This window comes from Pungitius pungitius, chromosome 6 (genome assembly GCF_949316345.1).
Source record: "Pungitius pungitius chromosome 6, fPunPun2.1, whole genome shotgun sequence".
In the NCBI taxonomy this organism is placed as follows: Eukaryota; Metazoa; Chordata; class Actinopteri; order Perciformes; family Gasterosteidae; genus Pungitius; species Pungitius pungitius.
Genome location: NC_084905.1, coordinates 2,195,610 through 2,214,728, shown reverse-complemented (window position 1 = coordinate 2,214,728; position 19,119 = coordinate 2,195,610). Strand labels below are relative to the sequence as shown.

The 19,119-nt window shown below is 45.1% G+C and overlaps 1 protein-coding gene across 1 annotated transcript in view; it reads right to left on the bottom strand.

Moving 5' to 3' along the window:
* The window catches only part of mrpl23 (mitochondrial ribosomal protein L23), a 31,215-nt gene that overhangs the window by 11,137 nt on the left and 959 nt on the right, over positions 1-19,119 (bottom strand). The window contains exons 2-4 of the mRNA XM_037451254.2: positions 18,469-18,591; positions 7,004-7,086; positions 4,140-4,213 (exon numbers count right to left, since the gene is read on the bottom strand). Of these exons, the coding sequence (XP_037307151.1) occupies positions 4,140-4,213; positions 7,004-7,086; positions 18,469-18,591 (280 nt within the window). The remainder of the gene's footprint in view (positions 1-4,139; positions 4,214-7,003; positions 7,087-18,468; positions 18,592-19,119) is intronic.

The following is a 19,119-nucleotide window of genomic DNA, read 5'->3' as shown; positions in this document are numbered from 1 at the left end:
TAACTGCCGAGCTCTATGTACAAGAGAGACAGACACAGTGGAGAACAAAAAGCACTGGGGGAATTGTGGCAGAAGTTAAAAATGTTAATTGGCGTGATAAGCAAGGGTGAGGCAGCAGAGGGAAGGAAGCAGAGCGGCAGACCAGATAGACAATGCTGTGAGGAAAGCCTGTGCAAAGGAGGAAGAACACCAATACAAGCTCCACACGGTGCAGAACATGAACGGGAGGATGAAGGGGATCCTGAGGGTTTTCACCCCTATCCCAGACCCTGTCTCCACCCTCCACCACCAACCCTCAACTGGCCAGATAGACAGTCACACACACACACAAAACCCCAGAGGGTCTATTGTTAAGCAACAAGAAGTCAATAACAGATAGAAGATGAGGGGAGGCCAGCGAGAGAAGCTGTACAGCCAAACGTTGCCATCTAGTGTCAGTCAAACAGAGGGGAGAGCCGGTCGAGCCCACAGGTTCCCTCTCGTAATCACCCTCAATTCATCGCTTTCTCCTTTCAGTCACAAATCCTCCATGTTTGCCACTCTCAGACTCTTCCTTTCCTGTGTGTGTTTGTTTGCTCTCTCTCTCTCTCTCTCCACTCTCCCGTCACTCTCTTTTTTGGCACAGAGTGATGCTTTGCCCGTGGATCCAGCGGGGGTTGAAAGAGGAACAGAAAGAAACACCGGAAATTAGCAATTTGTATGAAGCTACCACTTATTGTCCAACTGGTCCAACCCCGTTTCTTGTTTTGTTCTGCGGTCGTCAGGTCGGGAAGACGTTTTTGGGGCAAAGGGGGAATCTCACTAGAACTGGATTGTGATCATTGGTTTAAGTGTGAACAAAATGAGCTGCTCACTTCACGATGACCAAACGTCGTCTTCATGACAGAAGTAAAATCCGTGGAATGGAGCTCGAGCGGGATTTGTACAACCGCACCCCAAAGGAGGCGGACTTTCGTCGATGCTTACACACTCCCAGCGAGCTGTATACAAACTGTCAAACAGCAGTTGACTGCCGTGAATATTTGTGCTAAATGGTCGCGAGCATTCCACAGGTACCTGGACGTGCAGTGCAGTGCTCAGCGCACAAAGAACACAAACGGCCACTCCTCCCCTCTGACCTCTTCAGAAAACAACTCGGGGAAGATGTCTGAGAATCCTTCTGCCCGGCGGCACCTTCGCAGTCTTTCAGGAAAAGCTTCACCTACCGTCTAACTAACCTATGTTCGAAGTCGCTCCGTGTAAAGCGAGGGGCGGTCCTACCACAGAAAATTCAATTGAAAAAAATTAAATCCACAGGATTGGACCAAATCGGTGAGATTTAACCAGCCGTTTGGATAATGTTTGCTTTTCCAGCATCAACTTGACATTTACAGCACAGTGGCACTAATCTGGATCATTCAGAAGAGACTGGTAGGCATCCCATTCATACATTCACAGCCTCACCCTCTGGGAGCTTTCAACATGCACTCCGAGCACTCAGGGCACTGAAGCTCTGCAGCTGCCACCGGAGAAACAAGCTCGCTTGCAAACGAGCTGGCACCACAAAGACACAAAACCACCTCGCTGGCCAAAACTCACCGCAGCCTTTTCAGTTGCGTGCCAGGCAGAGATTACTCCATCATAAATTGTTGATTGATGATGACGTTGCGGAGAAATGAATGAAAAAAATGACTATCATTTCAGAATGGAAGCTTAACTGCATGGAAGTCGACATTCAAATGACAATTTGATAAGGGCTTTTCTGGAAATTAAAACGTCATGTGACTGCCTCTGTATATACTTTAAGCGTGAGGGAAAAAATGTACAAAAAAGGCAACAGTGAACCAGATGAGAAACTTAACTCCACCTACTGTACACAAATGTCTACAAAAGAGGTCGAAAAGTGCAATGAGGATTTGGGCGTTCCAGCATAAAAAAAAAATGGAACAGTATTAGTTGACTGTGAAAGTCGGGAACCAGTGTTACCCTGAGCGTAGCGGTTGGAGCTATCCCCTTTTAGACGGAGCTTGTCCGAGCGGGACATGAAAGCAGTCTGACTCTTTGCACACCAGCCCCATTGATGCAGCCAGACCTGGAAGCGGTCTGATACTTTCATTTTGTGCTGCTGTTTCTGTCACCCCCCGCTACCTGCACCTGCACCACCACCACCACCACCCCCACCACCCTTTTTGCCACACTCGCAGCCACACTAACACACACACAGAAACACAAACACCCCCCTTCTCTTACCCTTCCCCACTGATGGCTTTGTCCCTTCTCTGGACCTCCCTGTTCTGGCAAGACTCCATCATACCCTTAGTCAACCCCCCCCAACTCCTCCCGTGTGATCCTTCTCTCTCTCTCTCACACACACACACACACACACACGTACATTTCACACCAGCAGACGCTATCTCTCCCCCCGTTACCGGGGTCCCCCGTAAGCCGCAGGAAAGTGGCTGTCACGGAACCCCTCTAACGGGAGGCCTCCCTTCAACCACAAACAAAGAGCTAGGAATGAGAGAGGGAGAGTAATACTGCTGCAATATTAGCCGATGGAGGGAGCAGGGGAGAGAGGGTAGAACGGGGGGGGGGACCCCGGTGTGAGCATAGACCCACAGAACACTCCCACATGTGGAGTCAATTAGGAACAATCTTGTTTTCTACCCACCGCTGCAAAAGAAAGGAGGGTTTTTCTGGGGCTGTGTGTGTGTGAGAGAGAGAGTTTGTGTGAGTGCGTACACAAGCGAGAGAGTGAGGTAGGAAAGAGTTGAGCGAGATAAAGTTTTTTTCTAATAACCTGCGGGAGAAAAAGACCCGGGTATTGGGCATCTTATCGAGCCATTTTTTAAGCACAAAGAGATTATTTCTACCCAGCGTCCTCCTTCAAACGAGTGTGACCTCAGAAAACCGCACCGCTCGGAAAACCGCGACATGATTGCGACTACGGAGCGAATGACACTTTAGGAAAAACAGAAGTCCTCTGGTGCATGAATGATGCATACATTTCACAGAAGTGTGTGTGTGTGTGTGTGTGTGTGTGTGTATGCGGTTCTGCATCCTCACACCTATCATCGTGGTGTGCGTCTGGTGAGACCCAAGCGTCACTACCGACTCCATTAGGAATGCCAGCCGCACACAAAATAACAAGTCTCCACGTTCAAAGATTCATGGCCGCTTCAATTATGTATCCTCTTTCAAATGTTGTGTTTAGACAATTTTCATTATTCATCAGTTTCAAGATTGACGGCTGGGTGAGCGGCGCGACGTAAACCAGCGTCTGCACCGCTGTGGATTTGTCTGGGTAAGATCAAAACGGCACAAAACAAAGGTCCCTTTGCTATTTGCTCTTCACTCCCCATTAAAGGCACAATAAAACAGTGCCTTTTGGGGGGCTTTCTTCGTTTGATTTCAAACACCAACTGACTTCAAACGTTGGCAAGCCGAGCGGGGAATGGGCCATTCGTGACCCAACGCTCACCTTAAACACAGGTGTGAAGGCAGCACCTGTGATGCCATGTGGGAGTCCGGGCTGACACGCCACCAACACACACACACACACACACACACAAACGAAGCGCACATGATTGCTCACATTCCTTCTATGGCACACAAGCACAGAAAGGAGAGCTACACCAGATGATAAGCATATATCAATATTTCCTGTAATAAGTCTGGCATGTAACCAAAGACGACCTTTCACCCTCAGGCCCTGCACGAACCCAGACTGATGCTTTCTCAGGGGGCAGCCAGTGTGTGAACCACGCAGGAGAGAGATAGGAGGTAGGGGGCTGTGTGATTTGTGTGCATCTACTTGTGTTAGTGCATGAGAGGATTCCCATAAGAGCAGGACGGAGGGACAGATGAAAGGTGGAGGAACAGTATCTGTAAAAACATAAAAATGAGTTGAAAGTATGTGCGCTCACTGTTAGTCCGTCCATACCCGCTTTTGTCTGTGAGAAGGTTTGAGAGCACCTCCCCAAAAGGTTGCCGACCCCTCACAGCTCCGTGCGAGGGGGGGGCCGCACTTTCTGCCGTTTATGGAACGGGAGTTACTGAGATGATGCGACTCGAACACTACACCAAACAGAAAAGCCTAGAAGTAGGAGGATGTGCGAGTGTGTGTGTTTGTGCATGAGGGTGTGTTTGTATCTTCTCACCAGCTGAACGTAGGCTACTTTAAAGTCGGGCTGCTTAACCTTCTGGTGGAGATGATTCCTCTTCTTGTTGGAGCCTGAGAAGCACAGAACAGAAGGCATCACACTTGTTGGTAAACAGAAATGACTAAACATGAGCAAATTGTGGTTGTGAGAAAGCAGAGAGTGGGACAAAGTGATGATGGTGACATTTATGAATATGGTGAGAACATGACAATGCACTGTGAAAACAATGGAGCTTTCTAAACTGCAGCGTTACTGCTGTACTGCTTCCATTACTGATGTAGCTTTTCCATATATGGAAATTGGCATCAAGTCGCTTTTACCTGATGTGTTCTGTGGCGAACGCTGATTCGAAAGGTTCATTCATTCATATTTTTTGCACCTATGAACTGTTGTCATTTTTATCACTATCAGAGCAGCAATCAGTTGATTAGATGCTAAAATGGCAATTACTTTAAAATAATAAATAAAGTAAAATGCATCCATGGTTGTTCAGCCTTTGGAGTGTGAACATGTGGTTTTTCTTGTCTTATCATTGTGGTCTTCAAATATACTTTGGGTTATAGAGTTGGTTGAATGAAAACAAGACATTTGATGATGTCATCTAGGTCTCCAGGTAGTAGGGATTTGTCATTTTACAGCCCAATAATAACGAATTAAGGCTTGGCAAAACGACTAAAGCACTATACTGACATCTATTTATCTGCGCAATTATCGCATCATGTTTAATTTGAGTAGGAAAAACAGACACTTTACGATACACTTGTGTGGGTTTCCCTGTAGAACAGAGAATGTTTTGCGTGTACGTGCGTGCGTGAGATTAAGCAGAGCTTGATCTTGTGGAGTACAGGTTAACCTCTTCTCCAGCTGGAGATGATGATGACATCATCTTCTCTCCTGTCAGACCTCTCTAAGTCTGGATGACAGGGGACTCTAGGAGGTGCTGTGTGTGTGTGTGTAGGCGGGCTAGGAGTCAGTCTTTAAATAAATACTTCTACAGGCACCTCAATCTTTATGTTACAGCGATGGTCACTGACCACAGCATCAAACGTACCATCTCTGCGTTTGAGACCCTGGTGTTTAAGTCAACAGGCCCAATGTGTAACTGCCATTGCCATAGGAACAGTTTATGATATGAAAAACAAGGGAAACATACCTCTGTAATGAGTCATTTGTGTGTGTTGTGTGTCTGTGTGTTGTATATGCAGCTAGTAATCACTAGCCAGGCAGCCCAATGCTTAGGGAAAGCCCTGAGCAGGGTTGCAAAACAGCCCCCCTTGCTAACAGGAGGCCCATGAGTGGGTGGGAGACAATAATGTGTGTGTGTTCCCGATTTCTGAGGAAATCCACAGGCATCTGTTACAACCTTTGAAAAAGCAAGGTAAGACCCTGAACTGCCTCTACATACACACACAAGACAGTCACACACACACACACTTAGAAGTCTTCTCTAAACTCGCATGATGGGCCGTTCCTAACACAGACACACAGACAGAGCTTTCATGCTACACTTGCAAACGCAAGCACAATTTCTCCCACTTTGAGATTGCGGTTTGGCAGCTGGCTATCACATTACAAATCCCAGGCCGAAGGGGTAACCATGGAAACTCCTTCCAAAATACCCCTGCCGCCCATGGAGAGAAGAAAGGGTCGTTTGCGCCCTTTGCCCGCTGCCGTTTTTTTATGCTGCCAATGGAGTGGAACTCCTGACGCAGACAGGGATACCTTCTCTGACGCACCTCTGGAACAGCGGGGGCCCCCGTGCCTTTCCTCTCGGTCCCCCCACAGTTCACTGATTTCCTTCCACACAGCCACTGGTGGGGCTTTCCATTTTCCCTGGCTTTTAATGATACAACCGTAATAAACACCCTCTATGGGTCCTCCAAACTGTGCGCTAGGCTAAGCTAGCTGCCTCCCTCCCGCCCTTTCCTACCCCCTCTCTCCTCCAGAGGTAGAGGGGCCTCTCCAACCTTATTTCACCTATATGTCCCCTACTTCTGTTCTTCAACTCGCGAAATTTTGAACTAGGAAGGACCTCAAAATCAGTCATTGGTAACTCAAGAGGCATAGTAAGTCAATGGTAGCACACTGTTGGCTCTATGATCATCCTTGACAAGGGGCCATGGGTCTTTGGGGTGGGCGTGGAGGGGATGGGGCACATGGAGTGAATAATTTGTGTTTGTGTGGAGCGAGCTGTAGTGTCCTGGGACAGCTGGAGGCTGGAATGCTATTGATCACATTGTCAGATAAGCAGCAGTGTGCGTTAGGGGGTAAAGGAGAGCCAGGCATGCTAACAACTACCGCGACTAGCCCCTGGAAAACCCTCTCGCTGCTGCACGTCAATGGGAAGAGCGAGGCGACGACAATTGTATCCAGCAATGCTTTTGTGAGACAGTAAGTGTCACTTAGCATGTGGATGGACAGTGATCGAGGGATTATGCTGCTGGATTAGTTTCAGATATTTCAATTGATGCTTTTGTTTTCTAATGTGAAAAGTTTTCATTGTTGGCTACCCACCAAAATGAAGCAACGTTGACCATAGTATTTGAGACTTCAACATATATGACGACAACTTCACTTCACTGATTTTTTTATCACTGCCTTAACACCCCGTTTCTCCAGGGTTGACAGGTGTCTACATAGATGTTTTGTCATAATGTGGGATTTTCTTCAACCCCTAGCTTTCCTATTAACACAATCAGTGACTCACAATATTGCGAGCATTTTAATTTATTTTTGCCTGTATGAAATTGTTCAGTAGTACAGCGAGCCTATGAGGAATACGGTTATGAGGTAGTGCCAACCCCTCTACGGTCTGCAAACGTAATAGCGCTCTGTATGTGCAAAGCAGAGAACATACTCACCAAACTGGATCCTGGTGCGGATCGCTCCAACAGGGACGTTATAAATCTTCTCCAGGTAGTTCTTTACGTCATACTTGGTCATTCTGTCCAAGGAGGGAGACAGAGAAAGCGGTTGAACAAGGCACCCAGCACCGGTGTTTGATCCGGGGGGTGGTTTGAGTGCGAGTAAGGTTACACGCTGGATCATCAATGTCCATCAATTAACACCACATTCACTTAATTGACACCTACATAAGATTGATATTCTATTTCCACACTGCATTCCCATAAGCTTGGCTGTTATCTTACGTACTGTAACGGACAGGACACTCCCTTACTGTACAAACCTACATTCAGCTTTTATTCTCCGGACCATTACACGGAGAGGAGAGAAATGTGAGTGTCCGTGTTCATCCAATTAGCTGTCTGCATGTATTGATTGCGCCCGGATGAAACCCTACACAGGAAGTGGACTTGGCACCAACTGATCCAGTGGGCCAGCCCAGCTAAAGTTCGCCCACTGGGCGGCATTTGGAATGGATGCTTCGAACAGAGGAAGAAAGGCTTTTAACTGTGAATCAATCCAACCAATTGGGTTAGCCTGGTAGAGAGCACTTCCCAAATGCGTCCGATAAAGTGCTTAATAGGGACGCCGTGGTCTGACAGGAGTGCCTGGGATATGGCGTCTTCTATCACCTCATTTGTTTCTTGAGAACAAGATAATGTAATATTTTCTATTTTGGCTCAGAGGAAATGGCACAATACCGAGAGCTGCTGTAATAATATTAACTGAAGCAAACATTTGCATGAGTAAATCTGTGAACACAAAACCTCTTTGTACGGATGATGTAATATATGTTTCTATGCAGTACAAACAATTTTCCTCTATAATACGCCAAATGTTGGCAAGGTCAGACACAGTGCTGTTCCAGGGTTGCAGGGGGTTTATGGGGAGGGGGTTGCATGATTATATGGATGAAAGCAGTACACAAACGGTGCAGTTTAAGAGAAGAAAAAAAACTCTCCCCCTACCCCGTCGAGAACAGAGAAATGGGTTTAGTATGTTGCATTGCAGATGCGCCTTTCTGCTCCATTTGCACCCTTCTCACCCCATAGCACCACCCCCCCCCATCCCACGGTGTGTGTGCGCTGGAGGGCAGTGAAGCAGAGCAGCCTGACGGGGGCCACTTGAGAGATGAGAGATGAAAGAAAGAGAGAGAGAGAGAGAGAGAGAGAGAGAGTGATAGCGCTGTGGACAAGTTTTCCTAGAAAACACAGGCGGGTAACTGGAGGAAAGGGATGTGGTCGGGGGACGGCAAAGTCTCGTCTGGATCATTAGCAGAGTGAACACCGATCCTGATTAATGGAGAGAATCTAAATCCTAGGGCTTTCAACGCTGAAATTATTCAGTCACCGCAACCACAGCGACATATGAAATATGCACAAGCATGGTCATGTTACTCTGCACAAGACGCCTATGCACGCACGCTTAATGGGCTCGTGTCCAAGCAAATACACAACACAATTACACAGTACAAATACAGGGGGGGGGAGGGGGGGGGGGGGGGGGGGGGGCGGCGCGCAACTTCATCACCAACTCACACACACACTGATATAAAATTATAACAAATACAATTGCAAAAAGACAGGGCACTATACCATTTGGTTGCTGATAAGTAGTAAAAAAAGTAAAAGACAAATGGAGTCCGAGTCAGAGAATATATATTCTCTCTCTCTGACGCCATTTGTCTATATAAATATACACTCACCGGCCACTTTATTAGGTACACCTGTCCAACTGCTCGTTAACACTTAATTTCTAAGCAGCCAATCACATGGCGGCAACTCAGTGCATTTAGGCATGTAGACATTGTCAAGACAATCTCCTGCAGTTCAAACCGAGCATCAGTATGGGGAAGAAAGGTGATTTGAGTGACTTTGAACGTGGCATGATTGTTGGTGCCAGAAGGGCTGGTCTGAGTATTTCAGAAACTGCTAATCTACTGGGATTTTCACGCACAACCATCTCTAGGGTTTACAGAGAATGGTCCGAAAAAGAAAAAACATCCAGTGAGCGGCAGTTCTGTGGGCGGAAATGCCTTGTTGATGCCAGAGGTCAGAGGAGAATGGCCAGACTGGTTCGAGCTGATAGAAGGGCAACAGTGACTCAAATAACCACCCGTTACAACCAAGGTGGGCATAAGAGCATCTCTGAACGCACAGTACGTCGAACTTTGAGGCAGATGGGCTACAGCAGCAGAAGACCACACCGGGTGCCACTCCTTTCAGCTAAGAACAGGAAACTGAGGCTACAATTTGCACAAGCTCATCGAAATTGGACAATAGAAGATTGGAAAAACGTTGCCTGGTCTGATGAGTCTCGATTTCTGCTGCGACATTCGGATGGTAGGGTCAGAATTTGGCGTCTACAACATGAAAGCATGGATCCATCCTGCCTTGTGTCAACGGTTCAGGCTGGTGGTGGTGGTGTCATGGTGTGGGGAATATTTTCTTGGCACTCTTTGGGCCCCTTGGTACCAATTGAGCATCGTTGCAACGCCACAGCCTACCTGAGTATTGTTGCTGACCATGTCCATCCCTTTATGACCACAATGTACCCAACTTCTGATGGCTACTTTCAGCAGGATAATGCGCCATGTCATAAAGCTGGAATCATCTCAGACTGGTTTCTTGAACATGACAATGAGTTCGCTGTACTCAAATGGCCTCCACAATCACCAGATCTCAATCCAATAGAGCATCTTTGGGATGTGGTGGAACGGGAGATTCGCATCATGGATGTGCAGCCGACAAATCTGCGGCAACTGTGTGATGCCATCATGTCAATATGGACCAAACTCCCTGAGGAATGCTTCCAGCACCTTGTTGAATCTATGCCACGAAGAATTGAGGCAGTTCTGAAGGCAAAAGGGGGTCCAACCCGTTACTAGCATGGGGTACCTAATAAAGTGGCCGGTGAGTGTATATATATATATATATAAAGTATGGTTGCAATGTGCAAAGATGGACAGACGTGTGACTGATGTAAAGCCTAAATCAGATGTATTTGACAACAACGGCACAAAAACATTTGGAAAATAGAACGAGCATATCCGTCCCTGGAATCTACAAGCAGTGTGGTCGGCTATAAAGAGAGACCCAGTGTGTTGAGTTAGTGCTGGACGGTATACCGAATCAACCTGTATCAAGTTTCCTCACAATATTGAGTTTTCCACATATGACCATACCGATGTGGAGCCGTAACAGCTAAAGTTTCTCCTCAGCAGGCAGCAGAATTTATTTTTACACACCCGGTGGCAGCCGTCTTTTTCGGCATCAATGAATAAATGTTTACCCGAAAAAACAATATTGTGATACCGTCAGAATCTTACAAAATACTGTGAGATCATATTTTAGACCATACTGCTGGGCACTATGTTGAGTGTCTTGAAATACTGGCGGCAGAGAGTATGATGCCCACTCCGCACCACTGATGCCGAAAGAACATATCAACTTCGTTGTCAGCGAATTTTTGTTTTTGCCGTCTTGACTTGGCTGATCCATGACCGAAAGAGAGAAGGAGGTCCATTCGAGTGCATGTTTTTAAATGCTCGCAATGTGTGTTATAGGGGGCGGAGAAAAGGCGCCGATTCCCTGATGAGCTGCAGGTTTTTGTAAATACAACGTAAACTGAAGTACCACAGCGAGCGCCATCTGAACTTTGGCCGTGGCGCTGATAACGTTTGCAAATGTAGCCACAGGAGGTACTGCCATCTCCCAATATAGCCGCTTGAGTCAATACACAACTCCCAGTTCGGCTCAAACCAGAATATAGTGAGATAAAAGCATGGGGCGAAAGTTGAGGAGAAAATGTCATGTTAATTGGATACATAAACAGGGCTAAACTTAGACAAAAGGGCGTGGTGCGTCTGATGGTGATTCAGGCAGCATCTGATCGTCATCCCCCCTGTATAAACATCCATCTTTCTTCACAAGCTAACCTTTCACACCTCTGCCTCACGGGAGAAATGAAACCTGCCTCTAGCAACTGCCAGGGCTAAAAAGGCATCGTTCCTCAGCAACTGGTATATATTTATACGCAAACACACACGCTACAAAGATTCCTTGGCCAAGATGATGAAAGAGCTCCAAAAGCAAAACCTAGAAGGGCTTCTGATGACGCAGGCGGGGAATTAGGTTCCATTATGGTACGTGGTTGCTGAGCCAGTACGAAACAGGAACACTGGCATCATTGTTAAAAAAAACGACTCAAAAAGTGATATTTCGCTGCATTGTTCAGGGAAAGGTGTCAAGGAGTTATGTAAGACCTAAATCTGATATCCAGTATTCTCATGGAAGAAGGTCTTTGGAGGGATGCCGGCACAACGGGAAACATGATTCCTTCGTTTGGCCCCACTGCTGCATTGCCGTTTGTAGGTGACAATATGGCAGATTTGCCAATCTGCAGATTAACCTGCACACCTCCGCTGCTCTCAAAGGAAATCCTTCCTCTCCATGCCCCTGGATATTCCCCGTTCTCAATGTCATACTGAGGGGAATTTGGAGTATCAGTTCCAGCAGTTTCAAAGTACATTTACACCTGTGCATATCAGAGAAGTAGGTTAAAGAGCACGGTGGACAAAGTGCAAGACAGGACAGAGGCAGCTTTCACAGAGTTTGACAATAAGGTGAGTGAATCCCGTCCTCTTAGTGACTACAGCCTGCCACTTGTCTTTTAATGCGCTGGTGCTAAAAGAACATGTGCCAAGTGAATGGATGGCGTCTTTCTTGTGCATAATGGACGCCCGATGCAGCCCCCCCCCCCCCCCCACTCACATACAATACACAATATGGACTGAAACACTAAAAGATAAAGATGAGCAAATCTGGTTTGTTTTGGCAGTTTAAGATTTGTAAAGGCAGAAACTTCTTGAGAATTTGTGACGTCCCTGTGGTCCAAGACAAGGACCAGGGTCTAGTTTATCTAGATAAAAAGGAATAGAATATAGATATGTAAAGTTAATGTATTAGTAGTGTAGTAGTTTGACTCAATGAAGGTGGAATTGATAGAAAATACATAAAATCTCTGTGTTAGAAGAAATTAAGTAGTGGAAATTACTTTAGCAAGAACCAACATTGTATTTCACCAATGTTACTACTTAAAAGTTCATGAGAGTAACGTTAAAAAAAAGTTTTAAAAAATGTGAGTAAATGGTTATAACCTAAACATTTTGATAAAATCCCCAAAAGTAGAAAAGTAAGTCAATTGGGATGTTTTAAGGCAACGTATCGGCAAAATACTCAACAACCTCTGAGGCATCAGTGTGTGTGTGTGTACAGTTCAAACCGGTTTGCACTATTGCGGTACTCAATATATGACCCACAACAACATATGATTTAGTATGAAAGGACACACCGATGAAGACCCTTTTTCCAGGTTCCTGGACAACAAACAGTTGGTTTAGCGGTGGGAAAGTGGCTAACTGAGCAAAACGGTATGTGAAAATCCGCTACATAAGTTTCATCTTGGTGAGTCACGCTTCAAAAATAGTGTGCGTGCTTTGCTGTATAAACTGAATGCCGTGCCACAGTCGCTGTAAATTAGCAAACGCTATAACAACATTTGATCTAAAGAATGCTGTTGACATGTCCTCCTGGTTTCAAGTTGTACATTACTTTGTAAAGGGATGAGTCAGTGACCATCGTGCTTCTTGGGGCTACCATGAATCTCCTTGGAAAGGTTGCTTGTTTTTGCAACTTGACTTGGCAAACCACTAAAAAGCTTTTAATGTGGTCCTTGTTTGATAGAAACTGGGCTCCATCTACATTTGGGCCTTTTATGGTCGGCAGATCAACTTTGAGTATCACAAGGGAATGGAAAAGAAGAGGATGCATAGAGGTGATGCAGTGTTGCAAGTTACAGGCCCCTACTTTGGGTTTGGAGGAGCCCCATCCAACACGTCATCCACTATGTGGCCTCTTTTTTCTGTATATAATTTGCCTTACGTGACCCAAGAATTATTACTTTTGTTTTTTTAAATGGTGACTGCCAAACCGGCATCCGGCTTGATACAGACTACAGCTGCTGACAGCTAACACAGCAAATGATGTAATGGTTTAAGTGAAAAAGATGGTGACATAAATGTCATAAAGAAGAGATGCACATCGTCAACCAACGACGGTGTTAAGAGAGCACGAGCATTCCTGAGCAACTAACAGCTGAATATCCCTCTCATATGTTAACGCTGTGTGTTGTAAGAAGCCTCTCAGACTTCATTTAATGCAAAACCTTTATCAACACACACACACAACAGAAAACATCTAAGGTTTACTGACCAGTCCACACACACACACACACAACATCAAAGTGCATTGTGTTAGAGTGGCTTAGTGGCAAGAATGAAACAGGAGAGTTGTTTTCAGATGAAAGGCAAAAGAAAGCCGCTCCTTATTGTCCGCCTGCACCATTGTCATGTTTGGGTCGAGATACGCACACTCTACTTTTACCCGCCCATCTGCAGAGACAATACATGCACAGAAGTTGCTCAATAATAAGTATCAAGATCATAATAGCATACTTTGTTTAGAGGGAAAACCAATAAGGAACCTGAGACTTAGGGCGAGGGGAGACCATAGAGAAGTTGAGCGTATGAGAGCAGCGTGTGAAGGATTAGAGTGATTGTTTGGGTTCTGGTCTGACAATGGAAAAGAAATGGATTAAAAAAAAAAAAAAAAACCAGTTCACCAGAAGTCACTTTGCTTGCTTCCGAGAGGCAGGTCACTGAAGACTGACAGGTGGTTACACCCCTCCACTGGCTCGCTAACTGACTCCCTATGACATAAAACAAGTTTTATTTGCTTAAAAAAATAACCCTGTTTCCGAACTTGAGCACTGTGTCAATGAATTGGAACTGGCGAGCAGTGACACAGTGAATGCCATGGCAATCCCCGTTGGATCCAACAGGTTCTTAACACTTGTCGGAGTGGAGAGACTATGTGACGCTGTTGTGTTGCAGGGTCGTTTCTGTTGATGTTTGAGTACAGTGAGAAAGCGCAACGTGGTCTGGTTTCATAGTCATTACACAGCAAGAAACAGGACTAGTAGAGCGAACACAGTGTTCAGCGGGTTCTTTTCTTTGTGTGTGTGTGTGTGTGTGTGTGTGTGTCAGCACAAGGTGGGTGTGTGGGGTTGTGTGACTGTGTGGGTGTGTGACTGTGTGGGTGGGTGTAAACCCAGAAACTTGATGATGTTCCTTGAAGAGCGGAGAGGAAATACTAACATCGCACAAAAGGTTCAAGAACAATAAAAAAAAAGACAAACAAATATGCCCTTCCAGCAGGTAGAAAGAGAACTATGAGAGAACAGTCCAGCGCCGTGATAAAGAGGGATTGGCTTTGGATGCGTTGTGTTTAGGAAAAGCACAATAAACACAGGAGCTCATGGTGGGACGGCGAAAGACATGCACAGAAGATCAAGTGAGCCACATCGCAGACAAGCGCGTCAACGCTAAAGCAAGGGAGAGCGGGACCCACGGCCATATTTACCGGGCTCCCAGGGGCCAACCAGAGAAAAGGCCACTATGTGTTGTTCTCTTAAGAACGCCAACGTTACCACCTCTCATTAACAGCTCCTCGGCAGTACAACTTTTCCACGGCAACACCGCCTACCTTCGAGAGTCATAACTAGAACAGCTTTCACTGCCGTAGTGACTCAGACTCATCAATAAGCTGGGAGTAGGAGGGGGTATTTGGATTGTGTCGCTGTCTCTCCATCGGTGTCCATTTACTTCATTGTGTGTGTGAAAAGTAACAAAAATAACAGTGTTTCAAGCACACGTCGAGGCCCCAGCAGCATATCAATCAGCCACGAACCTCTCCCAGGCATCAAAGACGGGCGAGGAAAAAAACCCTTACACACCCTTATAAACACACGCACCCTGCACTTACCCACTTTTGTGCGTACGCATACACACAAACACACACACACACACACACACACACAATTACATAAGCACCCTAGGAGTTTGGCAGAGAAGAGGCAAGAATCAGAGTGGGAGGCCAGGCACCTGGATGAACAGATTATGGTCTAAACCCCACCAGAGACACATAGATGATCTTCAAACTTCAATTTCTCATCCCAGTGTGGGCTATGGCGTTCTCATCACCTGAGGAGGAGCAGCACTAACCTCTGTGACCTTGGTTGGTCGAGGTAGTCTGAATCAGACCATCACTGCTTAGTGCTCCCGGTCATGATCGGCTCTTTTTGTGTTGTTCAAACCAGGGTTCTTTAAGTTAACGAAAACTTTGATTAAATATGTTCGACGGCGGCTTAGTAGAGCCCCCCCGATCAATAGTAGAGATCATCATAGAGTCGATCACAACCAGGCTGCTTAGACATAACACACTTACTGTTAACAATATCGCATGTTGATAAAGTCAACCAAAAAATTTGAGTATCCAGTGCAAAATCAAGCCTCCACAATGAGCAGTTACCTACTTAAAACAACAGGGCTTGGGAGAAAGAAACATGGTGGTTTTTGGTCTGGCCTAGATTTACTGAAAAGTTCAAAATAATCAGATGACTAAAAAAAGAAGAATTAAAATGTCAACAGCTTTCCGTGACTAAAGCTATACTTAAATTGTCATGGTTTCCTCTGACTAGTATAATACTAAAATGAAAAGGTTTGTTTAAACCGGTTAGAGAAGCTTTGAGCTCTGAGACGTGATGAGTCTTCCAGCTGGAAGTGGACCAAGATGTGTAACCTTGATCATAAAAGTATGGGCTTCAACACCAATGCGGGCCATCGCATCTAGATGATGCTCAATTGATACTAAGGGGACTGAAAAAATATCCCCTTCAGCACTATACCCTGAGCAACCTGAGCTGTTCTCACAAGGAATGATGGTTGCATGCTTTCATGTTGTTTACGCCATTTTCTGATATTTTATTGCCCAATTTAGGAGAGCCAACGCAGCCTCAGTATCCTGATGTTAACGAGTGGTTATTTAAGTTACTTGCCTTTCTATATGATCTAACTGGACTGGCTATTTTACGCTGACATTTGCAGTAAACATGATGTTTTCTCCTTACCACATACTTTCTTGCCCAGTCTAATGCCTGGCTTGAACTGGAGCAGATAGTGACCACGTCTACACGCCCAAATGCATTGTTCCTGCCATGTGATTAGCAGATTAAATATCTGCATTAACACCATTAACAGGCTGTTGAACAGGTGTACCAAGTGTCTCCCCTACCATTATAACCCCCCCCCCCCCCCCCCTCTGAAAAAGTCTGGAAATTATTAATATACTTTTTTTCTTCTTTTTTTATAATTAAATTAAATACGTATGTTTTTTTTTTCTTCCGCACTGACACGTTTGCAAATAAGTCTGTGTATCCGCTTGAGCCAGCGGACTAACCCCCCCCCCCCACCACCTCGAAGTTGTAAACCTAGGGGAGACACTGTGTACCTAATAAAGTGATCATCAGAGATCAAACACACACATCATTTTTGAGCAAATGAATAGCAAGAAAACAAGTATGCGCAAAATAACGAGGCAGTAAAGTGTGATTTAGTAAATCCTATATAAACACAAGCTTTGGAAACGATCAGGAACATTTTGCTCTTCATTTTATGGTTAGAGACACCTTTTGGCCTATTTAGTTCACTAATGTTTGATGGCTTTCCATTTACAACACCCAAGTCTCCACTGTAGATGCAGATAAAAGCTTGTTGGAACTCACCTCAGCCTCGCAACTGAGCTCATTGAAGACGAGGTGGTAAGAGCTGCTGAGGACCGAGCCTCCAATCTCTGTTCTTGAGGCTGTCCCGCCACCTGGTGGCCATGATGCCTCAAACTCCAGTTACTCCAGTAGTAAAACGGCTACAGTACCATCAAAAACAAACCACTGCAGCCTAAAACATGAAAGAGCCTGAACAAACTGTAAAGCCATATAAAATCACTGATTTGCAGTCTCATAATAGTAAAAAAATGTACAGCCAACAGAGGGAAACAGCTGCATAAGAAGCAACATAGATTGTGCTGTAAGAGCTTTTAAGTCGAGGCTGCAGTCATCATCTAACCCAGGGAATCCCAAAGTGTGGTGCGCGCACCCCCAGGAAACTTCCCCCAGGGGTGCGCGAGAGGAAAAATGTAATGGCGGTCAGTTTTTTTAAGTGGGATTTTTCCATACAATAAAAAAGGATGAACAGTAAACATCTCCTTTGTTATCGCTTTTTAGATATATTGCTATTTTAAATATAAAAATTATAATTTATTATGAAGAAAACAGCTGCTGCATGCTATTCTTTTATGCATTGCAGCCGCTAGGCTATATGCGTGCCAACTCGTTTCATTGATTGTATAAATATGCTTAACTGGGGTCTACGAAAGACGCATTACGGGCTTCAGATCTGCTCAGGTACACAGTAGGGAGAAAGGGGCTGCCGCACACAATTGCCGAAGACGCGTGTTTGCCAGCGGCCAAAGAAATGGTGGAGTGTATGATTGGAGAGAAAGAGGAAAAAAAGTTGGACATGACTCCTGTGTCCAAGAACACTGTGTCGCGCCGCATTGATGCCATGTCTGAAGACATCCTGGCTGTACTACTCAGCCCCCCCCCCCCCCCTCTCTCTCTCTCTCTCTCTCTCTCGGGCTCTCAGGCTGAGAGACTTTTGCGCTAGACTTGAAAAGTTCAAGATGTATTCGCTTTTATCGTCTTTAAATTTATTTTCTTTGTTTCTTAATTATGTTGTGGATCGTGTGTAGGCTAATTTTATTGTCGCACTTGAAGTTTCTGGTTGATCCTCGTTTTTGTTTATTTTATCTATTTCGAAGCCTATTCTTTTTATTGTTGTGGATTGTTTGTAATTCATTGCAGTTTAATACAATGTACTGTCATTCTAATTTCCATAACCATTGTGTTATGATCATGATGATGATCCACGGTCATTTAACGGCCGAGTCTATTGCTGGAATTTTTCTTTTACGTGGCTGAAAATAACCGTCCTTTTTGTTACTGAGCCGGTGTTTATGTTGTTATTGTCATGCGTGTTCTGGTAATTTACGCATGTTTAAACACAAGTCTTTATATGACGATAAAACAAAGTTTTGTTACGTTTTTTGTTTTGTTTTGTTTTTGTTTGTTTTTTAAGTGTGAATTGGGGGTGCGCCAACCCGGTTGGGACATGGAAGGGGGTACGCAGGAAAAGAAGTTTGGGAACCGCTGATCTAACCTAATATGCAGTGCAGAAACCCTACCGGCTAGTAAAAACTCAAATATGTTCAAGCATGTTGTTTAGCCTTTGGATTGATGTCTGACAGTACATGGTTAACAGCCACATAATCAACAGATTATTTGATAGGCAACAATTTTTGGTAGGTAATCAGTTATAGTCATAAGAGAAAATCTATGTATTAATCTAATGTATTACTCTAATGCGTCTCCAAACGATAAGAGGAAAGATCTATAACAAAAGACTTACTCCATTGGGATGCGAAACTGGACAGTGTCCGGAGGCTGCTCTTTGCCGGGCCTCACCAGAGTCAGGAACCAGCTGGGTCTGAAGATCCTCAGCTGAGGGTTCCCCAACTGGTAGAGAGGGTATCTGAGGAAGAGCAGAATTGTTTCATCTCCAGTATCATTCCCAGTCAGACATCCTTTAGTTGATCCAACCCCACTAACTCGGAGGACATCTAAACATCCAGGTTTGTGTGGTAAAATGTTCTCTAGCTTTTTGTTATCACGCATTGATAAGAGCAGGAATTTAATTTTAAAAATGATTTGTCAAAAGAGAGCTCTGTAATGAAAATCTGCAGGATGTGATCACCGTTTGTGGTTTGCCACTAAAATCATACAAACCATATGCTCTGCCTTGAAGTGATGTATGTGATGTCATATGGAAATACGCGGACTGTAAACGCTGTTAGACGCTAGCAGGAGGTGTGCAGTGGGTTCAGCGGAACCTTTTCACCAGAGCAGCATGTTTACATTTTTGGCAATGGTACAAAAATAGATGTAATGTCTTCTCTTGATATTTTCCCACAATGAAAAATGACAAAGCAATCCTCCTGAGAGTTACTGTTAACATAATACAAAAATGACGGCCAGAGGAGAAATGCATTAGCTCCCTGCT